This window comes from Spea bombifrons, chromosome 6, assembly GCF_027358695.1.
Source record: "Spea bombifrons isolate aSpeBom1 chromosome 6, aSpeBom1.2.pri, whole genome shotgun sequence".
Taxonomy (NCBI): domain Eukaryota; kingdom Metazoa; phylum Chordata; class Amphibia; order Anura; family Pelobatidae; genus Spea; species Spea bombifrons.
In genome coordinates this window covers 45,357,427-45,370,138 of record NC_071092.1, presented here as the reverse complement: position 1 = coordinate 45,370,138, position 12,712 = coordinate 45,357,427, and the positions used below count along the sequence as shown (strand labels likewise).

Here is a 12,712-nt window from a genome sequence, read left to right as displayed (position 1 = left end):
GAAGCGTTACGGTTCTGGCTCGTCCCGCTACATGCGCGACGCCGCTTCACATACAATCTGCCGACATGGACGTCGTTGTTAAGGAGAGACAATTAAAATATTTCTGCCTTTAATAAGCAGATTTTGTTCATTTTCTTCCTCTGATTGGCATAGATTTGGCCCGAAGTCCTTGAAATATTCATGGCCGATCTCTGGACCTTGTCTCGGAACGCTTATCCATTATTTACTCGATGCAAATAGGCAGCGCTTTCATAAACAGGCCAAGTCAATTGGTTTAAATGAATGCAGGGTAAATGTTACGAAGAAGGGGAAGCAACGGCTTTTCTTTCACAGTCCATTTGAAATGAGACCGGTCCTGGAAGCTTTAAAGGAGAAGCAGATAATTTTGTTACTTAAATGCCGTCTTCAAGATCGTTCCCCGTTTAAAAGCTCATTCTCGGATATCATTAAGTCAGGCCATGACCCTAGTACTTGGGGGGAAACCCTGATTAGATGGGGGCAATGGTGTGGTGTAGTCATCACATGGGGGCTTTCGGGCCAGGAATGGCTAGTATGTGGCTAGTCTTGTCTTCAGGAGCCAAATGCCTATCCCATGCCTGTTTAAATTCCCTCACTGTCTATATCCACTGGGAAGCTGTTCCATTCATCTACTACCCCCTCAGTAAAGTCAAAAGTAAATTAGAGCGTAAAAACCTGCCTGTAAGCCGTATTAAAAGTTTAATGCAAAATACTTTGCCTGTATGTTGGGAATATTATTGTGCTTTGGGGCATTTTGGGCAATCCTTTTTATTGTTTTATGTACCAATGAAAAAAAACAGCTGTAATATAAGCAACCAATCAGGAAGGGAGAAGACAGCTGCATACTGGGATGGAGCCGTTTCTCTGTGCAATCAGGAAATTTAAGTACAAATATTTTATGATGAATATCTAAAAATATACATAACATAAAGGTGTTTTTATGACGGTTGATATTTTGCTAACTTCTTCCTCTCTGGTATTGTGAAAAAATCTATTGTTTTGTGGATTTCTATATTTAGAAATATTCTTTTATACATGGCCCTGGTCAGCCTGCCCTTGATGTAGTGCTGTTATTCAGGGCGCGCACGGTGCCGCTAAATTGTGCCCTGTATGTACACAGCCGTGCCAGCGTGCCGCAGAGAGAGATGGAAGAATCAATTTCAGGCCGACGGCATGCGCTGTTAATGCGATCGCTACTATGCGCTCCGGACAGCTGGTTAAAGAATAAACGGTTTATGATTTATTTTTTTTATACGAGAAATTGCTGAATGCGAAACCTGCTGCGTTATAAATCAGCACACAAAAAACCCCCTGCTATCATCCAGCCGTCTGACTACTATAATCCCTATCATCCTCTGGCAGGAACATCAGTCTTGGCAAAGGCTGGGATAGGAAACCCAAGAGCGGTCTCTCTACCGAGGGAGTGGTGTTGTGTGGGGCGTGACTAGCCATGCGTGGGGGTGGGGGTGGGGGTGGGCATGGCTAGCCATGCGTGGAGGTAGGGCTAGCTGTGAGAGGGTGGAGATTAGAAGGGGAAGTCAGTAGAGAGTAGGCGTGGCCAAACTCAGCTCCTCTGTCTGAGAAACCAAAAGCTGACCCGGAGACCCGGATTAGCAGGGCTTCCCCTGGAGACTCCGGGTCAAACCTGGGTATGGTTATTAACCCTTTTTTAATGCAAAAAAACCCCCCAAATTTGTCAATGGTAAGAGTCAAGGTGTATCTTTAGAGACATCAAAACAGAATGTAAAGAAAAAACAATAAAAAATAACGATGATTATGAAACTGTGGATTAAATTCTAAAATTCCCTCTCCGTTTCAGATTCTTTATCATCACCATGCAGTTCATGAAATTTCCTACATTGCCAAGGATATCACGGACCATCGGGCGTTCGGATACGTGTGCGGGAAAGAGGGAAACCATAGATTCGTGGCAATAAAAACCGCGCAGGCAGTAAGTGATTTACCTTGTTTTAACCATTTGTGATTATAACGAAAATGGCAGTTTTTAGACTTTCTGGATCATTGGCGGGGGCTCGGAGGCTATGGATGGCTCCAGTTGTTTTTAGTGTTGGCCTCATCTGTTCTGTATCTGTCTCGGATTAATTTACTAGTATACGTCGTACCCAGTCTGTACTTTCCAACGGTACGCGACCATCCCCATTATACTAAATACCGTTCGAAGCATCGCTATGCCAGCTCATTACAGATCACAAACTGTCCTTGCTGTCCATACAGATGCAATTAAAGAAAGTTTTTGCGGAAATTATTGCTACAATGCAAAATAGCAAAAAAAAAACCTTTATTAGCTCCCGTTATCAAGGTTGAAGCTGCTGGCTAGCGCAATGTAAAGGTCAAATATTTTACCCAAATCACACCAACTCATGCATACATTTATGGACCGTGGGCTCACTATAAAGGCTTTTTGGATGGTAAATCAGGATAAATGACAAAGAAATACACTATGGTTTAGGGTCACTTATAAGTCTCCTTGTTTTTGAAAGAAAAGCATATTTTGTCTCTTAAAATAGCATGAAATCAGAAATCCAGCGCAGACGGGGTTAATGTTCTAAATGACTGTTGTAACTGGAAACAGCTGATTTTTAATGGAATCTCTTCATAGGCGTACAGAGGCCCTTTATCACTCCTATCACTCCCGTGTCCCAATGGCCCTTTATCACTCCCATCACTCCCGTGTCCCAATGGCCCTTTATCACTCCCATCACTCCTGTGTCCCAATGGCCCTTTATCACTCCCATCACTCCTGTGTTCCAATGGCCCTTTATCACTCCCATCACTCCTGTGTTCCAATGGCCCTTTATCACTCCCATCACTCCTGTGTTCTAATGGCCCTTTATCACTCCCATCACTCCTGTGTTCCAATGGCCCTTTATCACTCCCATCACTCCAGTGTTCCAATGGCCCTTTATCACTCCCATCACTCCTGCGTTCCAATGGCCCTTTATCACTCCCATCACTCCTGTGTTCCAATGGCACTTTATCACTCCCATCACTCCTGTGTCCCAATGGCCCTTTATCACTCCCATCACTCCTGTGTCCCAATGGCACGTTGTGTTCACTGATCCAAGTTTAAGTTTAAATTGATCATTAAAAAACCCTTTTGCTATTATGTTACAGCTAGATATTTCCTAGTTCAGTGACCCCAAACTTTTGAACGGTTAGAGCCACACTTAATAGCCAACAGAAAAATCTTGTTAAATAAGGACTTATTGTACATATATATTTATATATTTTTCTCGGCAGTATTTAGTAGAATTAGGTGACTAACCTGTTAGCATCTTAAATGATTTCTACATTTTTTTTTTTTTTAAATGAAGAAATAAATACATTTAGATGGCGCGTTAGCACATTGTGATGAAATGATTTCTCTTTGCATTAGGAAGGGTTAAACCTGGTGAGCTTTGTCTGTGAAAAGGACTCACCCTGCTCTGCATAATATATAGTAAATACAGAGAGATCCCATAACTCAGTGTTTAGTGAATAAAGCCCTCTGCGATATGCATTCTGCACATGTTCACAAATTATTGCAATAGTCTCGCAATGAATGTGGCGGGGGGGGTTGTTAAAATGTAATTTTGGTCCCTGTTTGATTATTTCCCTGCTGCACACATGTATACCCATTTATCAGAGAGAAGCCTCTTCTATGGGAAGCTGAATGATAGGTTGCGCATGTTGAGTTATGCATACATTTCACTGACATATATAGCTTCGCATATTATTGCTGGAGCGGTATAACATTTTATCACAAAATCCGTATACACGAGCCCCAAAAAAATGCCATAACTAGATTCATCTTGCGCTAGCAGGTAATGTCTCCTCTCCTTGGCGATGGATAAATCACCACTCCAAGAAAGTTTCATTTAAATCTGAAATGTAGAATTTTACTAAGTGACATAAATAATATTTAAAGGGTCACTGTTACTTATATATATATATATATGTTTCTAATCTGAGCATTTTAGAACACTTAGCAATATATTTGTCAACATTCTTAGCGCATGTTCTTAAAGGTGCAGTTCCACTTATACAAAATATCAAGCTTTATTGTTTCCTCTGAAGGTTTCTTAACCTAAAATCAGAATAGGTGTTTAAAGGGTTAATTTGCAATGTAATGCATGGATGAATTCATCAGAATCCCCCTCCCCCCCATGTATTTGTTCTTCCTCTCCCCATAGCTGTTTGCATTGCAGGGCATATGTTTTACAGAATGCATCGCTGGCGTAGTGGTGCACAAGCGCCCGTACTCACCTCCGGGCAGCTCCGGCAACGGTTAACACGAGAAGTCCAGGCGCTCTAATGACAGCTCATGCATGCATGGCCAGAAAAGTCATATTACCTATATTTAATTAGAATGTCTCACTATGTATGTCTAATTAGAAAGTCACGAATAAAACACCTATAGACATTTATCAGATAATCATGAGATGCTATATGCAAATGAAATTCTGCAGTTTCAGCTTCTACCTGGTGGTACCATCATTTTTTTCCATCTAATATTTCCCAAATATTAGAATTTTATTAATATTTTCTATATTTGTACAGCGCTACGGAATATGACGGCGCTATATAAAACAATACATTATAATAATATTTATATATATCAGCTCAAGTTCATCTTAACAACCCAGGTCTTTATTATTATTATTATTATCATAAAAAATAAACATCATGTTCCGTTGCAAATGCTATAAAACCCTTTCTGAAACCTAATTATAAGTGTTGTCCTTTAAATTTAGGCTGAGCCGGTAATCTTGGATTTACGAGACTTGTTCCAGCTTATCTACGAACTAAAACAGAGAGAAGAAATGGAGAAAAAAGCCCAGAAAGATAAGCAATGTGAACAAGCAGTATATCAGGTATCTATATGGAGCAAATACGGTGGCGTTGGTCAACAAAATGTGGGTGGAAGAACAGAATACCGTGCTTATATTTCTATAATAATATATTGCTTTATACCCAATTAAATAAAGATAAAAATAATATCATTAGTGGTTCAGCCTGAACCTCCAAGGCTGGACTTTATGAAGAGTCAACCGCTCCGTGTCCTAGGAGCATTGTGTCAATGGAAGGAGTGTCAATCACAGGTTTCGGGCAAGATTGATGTCCAAAAACTCTAACGTAATAATGACATCTGGCTAGATTAAAAAAAAACATATCTAGAAAGCTTGTAGAACACGTGGAGAACAAGAAAGAACATAAAAAGGTTTGGTACTGGTCCAATGAGTAGAGGGTAGAGTCCTTTCTGACTTATGCAGGGGGGTTATAATTATGTGGTCACATCTGTATTCATATGATGTCATTGCCTATCTGGATGGATGTCAAACAATGTCCATGCTTTCATTTGATCTCAGGTTCTTCTAATGAACCTCCAGCTACATCTTTGCTGTCCTTCATGTCTAATTGCCTGCATCCTTGTTTGCTTTTTATGTCTGTTCCTTTCTTACCTCTGCTTGCCTTGCTTCAGACAATTTTGGAAGAAGATGTAGAAGACCCCGTGTACCAGGTAATAGCTCTACCTGTAACTGACTTTGTAAAACATGGCCACGTATAAGCAGAACAACGGGTCTTCTTACCAATACCTAATCAGAAAGCCATGGAGAAGACACTTGTAGACATTTTTCAGAACTCAGAGATAACTCATGTAGGTATTTGATGAACATTTAGCACTACGAGAAAATAATATTCAGGGTAACAATACAATTTAAAGGTATCAGCATGATATGGTATGATACAACCATATGTCTTTTCCATCTCAGACCCATGCCTCTTAAAATGTTACTTGATTGCACACAGAGTTGGCCAACAGACCAGACCAATTTGGCCCGTCTAGTCTGCCCAATTGTCCTGCGGTAAAGACTCGAACCTTAATCAGTCTTTGGTCTCGTCTTGAGGAGCCATAAGCCCATGGGACAACATAGGGCAGCTGCCCTTGGGTTCATAGGTACAGAGAGGAGCACAGTTGATAGCTGGATTGTTTCCACCAACATGGCTAGGTTCTAGAGTAGAGGAGTCACAAAGTATCAGGAAGACAGCAACATTGTTTCAGTAATACTCTAGAATTAATAAACCCACTGAGCCAAATCAGATTATCTGCATCAGGGAGGAGAGGCCCAGGCAGTAAATTAATCTGTCATTAAATGATGCCATCAATGTGAAATTCCACTTGTTTCTGTACCACGTTCCTCTAATGATGTAATAGATCTTTGGAAAAATGTTTGATTGTAGATCCTAAAAGAGCATTCTGGTACTTTTTCAGCCCTAAAATAGGGACACAATTTAGAAGCATTCTAAAAAATGATGTTATTATAGTTTTCCAAGTGGAAATAGATTTTATTTACATTTAAAAAATATAAATTATGGAAAAAGTGAGAATGCGTCTTTTACAAATACTCGATCGCTGCTTCTTCGACTTTTTGATCTAAAATTCCCAACCTTTCTTTGCCTCTATCTCTTTTTTTTCCTGCCTTCCTATGCTGGATGATGCTATAGTACATAGTGTTTGAGGCTGGCCATGAGTCCGTCCGTGATCCAGACAGCGATGAAAGCATTTACCAGGTATCTACGGAGGAAGAGGAGTGGGGGCTGCGAGCGGGAACGCTCTATAAACTGCTTTTACTGGTTATAAAGCCTTTACTGGTTATCTATTGTTCTGCTTCATTTATCTATTTTGGGGAAGTTACACTTAGACCTTTGAGATTGCGTAATAACGAGACCCACCAGATAGTAGGACATAGACTCCATCGATGGTGCGTTAAGAGGACACTGGGAGGAACTTGGCCTCAATGCGTTGGGCATCATTTATATATGCAGGAGTGGGTGGGGTCATCATCATGGCCCCACCCACTCAGCATACCTCCAAGTAGTTGAGATGTGGGTAGCACTTTACCAATACTTTGTATGCGATCTGCACAATTTAACATATAAACGCATTCACAGCTGTCTCTATACACATTATCGGGGCTTTTAGGGCTGTAGAACCCTGCGATATCCTCATACCCAGCAAACATTCCGACCTCCTAGAAACGAGGGGCATCAGGGGAGGAAAAAGGGACAGAGGGATTTGGGAAGGGGTATGCTTTACGGCTTAATTACTTAATCTTCCTAATTAGAGCTGTAGTTGGGATCAGGACAGGTATATTCAGGATCCTTTTAGAAAATATTACCAACCCCTTGAAATCACATTAACTAGGAAAGTATTACATAAAATACTCCCTTTCTTGCATAAATTATACCGATTTCAGTGTTTGTAGTATAATAATTATAATAATAACAACAACAACAACAACAACAACAACAACAACAATAATAATAATAATAATAAATTAATTAATTAAAAAAAACTGTTGGTGACTTTCCCCCCCCCCCCATTAGACTGATGGCGAATTCAGTGGAGTGAATAATACATTATTTTGCTATTAAATTTTAAAGAGAAATGCATGTGATTTATTTGGGCTTTATTTGCCAGATATAATGGTTTATTTATTTATACTCATTATGATAAAGCAAGTCAATTCTGCAACAAGCGTCAAACACAATTGCAGATTTTTAACTACCGGGGGAAAGACGCCAACATTTATGATTATTTCATATTTGATTGGTTACAACAAAGGCATTGTTTATGCAAATTAGTAGCAAAATGTCACAAAGGGGCATTTTGTGAGAATATAATTACTGTAATTGTCAAAAGTACATTTTTTTTTTTTACAAAATAAAATTAAGGGTGAGGATTTAAAATGATATACAACACATATCGTCGGCTCCAATGTAATTAACGTTTGTCAATATAATGCATTTAAAGAAAGGAGCCTTACCTTAAAATCTATAATTTGTAATTACCGGGGGTGATTTACAATATTTATACTAAGCCATAATTATTTTTTTGTGTAGTCGTAAAAGAATTGGTCAAACTAATTACAGAAATATGTTTTTTTTTTATCCAGTGGGAATCAATAAGGCATTTTATTATATTTAATAGAAACATAAAACATAGAATTTCATAACCTAATCCACCCATATAGTTGTCCGGTATTCCTTAATCCTGGTACATAATCAGTCGTTGGTCTCGTCTTGGATTCAGGAGCCGTATGTCTATCCCATGCATGTTTAATCCCCTCACTGTATCACCCTCTACCACTTCTGCTGGGATGCTGTTCCATTTACCTACTACTCTAAAATTAAATTTCAATCTAAAAAAATAAATGTTAGGGAAATGAGTATAGCGTGATAATGCTGGCTTTGATACATTCCTTTCTGGTTTTCACAGTATAATACAAATTCATGTAAATTCATGTAATTATCAAGACATTTAAAGGTAGTTTACGTCTACAATGTAAGGAACATATTTTATTTATTTATACTGATATTTTTTATAGTTTTCACGTAGACAAAACATTTATTACACTCCGTAATGTCTTAAGTAAATCAACTTTGAAAGATCTGTTTGATCAAATGAAAATAACTAGAAGCTTTTTCAGTTTCTATGGCAACAACCCTTCACTACCCTCTTTAGTATTCCCCCCCCAAAAAAAAAAAAAAATCGGAATGAGGCAAAATTTTACATGATCAAATAATTATTTATGGGATAAAGAAGGTTTGGATTTTCGGCAGTACTATTGGCGATGTTTCTAACGTTCCATTTAGTTACAAAAGTGTAGGTGGAACAGCACCTTTAATACCGGAATGCTTTATAACACGAAAATAGATCACGGGAAATAGAGAGAATCACTCCAATACTAATTTGTTCCAAACTTGTGCCATGGGTTTACCTTCATACCATATCTCCCAACTGCACTGCTTTGTGCGGAACAGTCCCGCTATTGCCACTCTATACCACCGTCCTGCTTTTCGGGCACAGAGGTAGAAGTTGGCGGGACAGCGGATATATGCCCGCAATCCCGCGGTCCTGGTATCATTTCCCTGTGTCTGGGAGAATGCATACTGCACATGTGCGGAATTGTGCACATGCACAGTAGCGCTGCCACTTTGAGTGACACTCTACCTCCCAAGCTCCGCCCCCAAGGATCCCAATTCACTGTGGGTAGAAGTGTGGGGGGGGGTGTATGTCATGCATTGTACAAAGAACAGACAATAAACTGACTTTTCAAAATGCATCCCAATTATCAGACTCTACTATCTGTTCAACATCCTGGTGGCAGCCATGTAAATGTTTGGATTACGTACGTCCTGTGATATATATTTTATATTTTACTTATTACATTTCAGGTTCCTACCAGCCATAAGAAAGAAGGTGTATATGATGTGCCAAAAAGTCAACCCATAAGTGTACGTATAATTGTTTTACTTTTCTAATTCTTTTTTTTATTATTATTATAATTTACAAAACAATTGGAATGTATATTTGTGTATCATTAATGCGGACTCTTCGGTTTAGTAAATCCTTCACGTTAGTTCTTACAATAAGCCCACATGACGACGTTTACAGACTGTCGCTATCTATGAATTGGGACCTCATCTTTATTTAAATCTAGAAGATTCTGGCAATGATTCTTCCCTGTTGAATTATTCCTCCCCTTTGATAGATGCCGAGTGGTTTGGGCATCTACAGGAGGAGATCGGATGAGAAAGGTATGAGTTTGGGAGAGTAAATTAGTAATCCGTTATATTTGGTGTTGCCACCTGCTTTTAACCCACAAGAGAACTTTTAATCCCCAAACCACAATTATACTGGACAAAACAGCTTCTAGGTAATGAAATAAATGTAATTCCTGACATGGGTCGATTTTAAGGCTCGTATTACGAACTTCCTACATTTCTATTTTTGAGGTTATGCCTTAAAATCTTAATTCTATATCCTTGTATTAAATGTGTCTCATTTGGACGGTTGTGTGATGTAAACGGGTTCCATCAAACTGTAGCTTTTTAGGTGAGTATCTGGTGTTTTTACTAACTAGCCCCCTATGTGTTAAACTAATTAGAGTCCCGATGGAGCTGATTTAGCATGAAGGAGGCATTACTGAGCCTGGGGGTGGCAAAAATTAAAATAAAGGGGGTTTGTTCGTTGGGCTTTGCTTTAGAATGGAAAGGGCCTCCTCGACAGGGGCTTCTTCCTTTTGAGGCATTATTGACTTAGCGAATGATACCACCCACCCTTCCGGCTCTTTCGTTTGAGAGATGGATTCTTGGGGACAGATTGGCCCATTTGTGGTTGATTGGATCTATGGAGGGGGATCCGTAGTTGCGGAATTTTGGTGGGTAGTCCTCAACCCACCGGTTGGCTTTGGGTTACAGCCGGTGGTATTTGGCGCAATACTACTAAAGAAGAGGATCAAGACAGGGGCTCGTTCTTCATGTGGATTGTTAACATTGTTGTTATTAATAGGATTAAAATTAAGTATTTTTTATGGATTGTTGAGCCCCTTCACATCCAACCCCTGCCTCTGTTTTATTTCATCATCATTTTGCCAGTAATCAGTGCGGAGGTCATATATGGATATTTAAATATTTCGTTTCCTTACACAATACATGTGAGTGTAGACATTGTTCATCCTTGACCTGATCCTTGGCCATGGGGGCATTGATTACCAAGCTGGTGACCCTTTAAAATGTGGCCCCTTTAACTGTAAATCTTTGATGCATCACATAGTTTTGGGAACTCTACTTGGTGTCTTCTTCCCAACTAAAAATGGAGCTAGTGATTTTTTTTGAGGAGCTCGTGATCTTCTTGTCCAAGAAAAGTCATCGACAGCCCAGTTAGGGCCAGAAGATGCTTCAAGATTAAGACAATGAAAGTTTGCCCCGAGGAACTGTCAAATGTATGTACGATGGTTCACTGACAACACAGATGGGGTCAATATCATAATTACCGTGTTATTGTGAAGTCTGATGTGTCAGTGCTTATCATCGCCCGTAAATGAAATCATCAATCATACGTGTCTTTTTATCCAATGCATTCTCGGCGTGTTCGTGTTATGAATTGACTGCAGACCTCAGACTCGGCCCGATGCGCCCCGGGAAGACATATTGTAACTAATTCCTCATTTATAATGTCGGCTTTTTGGAATGGCTTCGGAATGTTCTGTAATTCTGTGGTGTCACCAGGTCGCCGGTTATTATGGAGAGTTCCATGTTTTTCAAAAAGTCACCGAGAGAGAACTGCAATGGGAGCCTTTATGGTATAAAAGCAGATCAAGTTCTTCTTTAGATAGTTTTCTTTTGTCGAAATTGATTTTCATCCTGAAGTATAATGATAGTGTGTCTGTGTAGATGCGTATGTGTTCACGTGGAATGAGAATTTGTTTTCCTTTTTCTATTAAACACACAATTTTGTTATATCTAGAAACCCAAACCACTCATGTCCTGTTCAGGCTGATATATATCTGAAAATGTATTTTGGCAGCGGTTCCTATGATAATATACCATCAATGGACAGCATAAATGTATAAAGCTGTCCTCCACCTCTTCTGCCTTTCGCCAATCCATCCTGAACATCTCTGCCAGACTAATTTTCTTATCCCATAGCTCCTCATCTCATGCTTCAGTTTGCCAGTCCCTCCGCGGGCTCCCCATATCCCTAGCATTAAATCTAAACCCTTGATATGTAGAGCCCTCAACAACACTGAGCCCCCTATATATCGTTATCTCTAACTACTCTCCTAATCTCTTCGCTCTTCTGAGTTGCTTGTCTCCTTAACCATTATGACGTTTTTCCTTTTACTCATTCTGTTCCTATTCTCTAGAATTTCTTACCCCACTACTTATTTGAACTTAAAATGCTTACTAAAAACCTACCTATTCCGAGAGGCTTCCAATCTCTTCTCCTATAAATAATAAAACATCTGTGATTCCCACCTTGGAGATCTCTCAGCCACATCACCCCCACTATAACTGAACCATCCTCTCCCAAGCGGCCCTTCTCCTTTTGTCTTATTCCCCCTCGCACTCCAATTAGATTATAAACTCCCAAGAGCAGGGCATTCTTCTCCCTCTGTACTATTACCTATTAACATGTGTTCATGTAATAAAATGTAATTATATGTAAGTATAATGCGACAAATTCAGACAAATTGCCTTTGGATTCTCATTCTCATTGACTCTATCGCACTCTCTGAAGGTCTCCCTACCTTCTCACCCCACCACATCCGTGTCTCACAGCTCCACTTCTTCTCTAGAATCCCCCCTCTGTCTTCTTGCTCTTCTTCTCCTTCTGTTTTCTGCCTTCCATCGTCTTCCTTTGACCCATATCTCCATGGACACGAAGTTCACCTAGAGGTCATGTCTGCAGAGATGCGGTCGTTGAAGGAAGAAAGAAGGCAGAAGACAAAAGAGAGAAGATGGCTTGATTGTGGGGATAAATATATTTGTATGTATATATAAATATATAAAATATTATTGGGGAATCAGGGAGAGGACTGTATTGGACGCCATTTTGGCGAAGTTCCTGCCAGGTTATGTCCATGGAGATGCGGATGAAGATAGCAGATTGAGGATAGAAGAGAGAAGATAAAACATAGAAGGTGAAGAAGAAGATGTGGAAGAAGAAGAGGAAGTGGTCAGCAGAGAAACATTTAGAGAGCTTGAGAGAAGGCGTGAACGAGAATGAGAGTGTGAGAGAGTGAGTGAGTGAGTGAATGTGGGCACCGGGCCAAGAATTTCATTCCCAAATCAAAAATGCAACCATATTTGCATTTTGAATGACCTCCAAATCCTCTCTTTCCCT

The 12,712-nt window shown here is 39.7% G+C and overlaps 1 protein-coding gene across 3 annotated transcripts in view; it reads left to right on the top strand.

The window, feature by feature from the left end:
* The window catches only part of DAB1 (DAB adaptor protein 1), a 310,139-nt gene that overhangs the window by 276,614 nt on the left and 20,813 nt on the right, over positions 1–12,712 (top strand). For all 3 annotated transcript variants that reach the window (XM_053469376.1, XM_053469378.1, XM_053469377.1), the window contains 5 exons: positions 1,838–1,969; positions 4,773–4,892; positions 5,501–5,539; positions 6,526–6,591; positions 9,259–9,318. In XM_053469376.1, the coding sequence (XP_053325351.1) occupies positions 1,838–1,969; positions 4,773–4,892; positions 5,501–5,539; positions 6,526–6,591; positions 9,259–9,318 (417 nt within the window). The remainder of the gene's footprint in view (positions 1–1,837; positions 1,970–4,772; positions 4,893–5,500; positions 5,540–6,525; positions 6,592–9,258; positions 9,319–12,712) is intronic.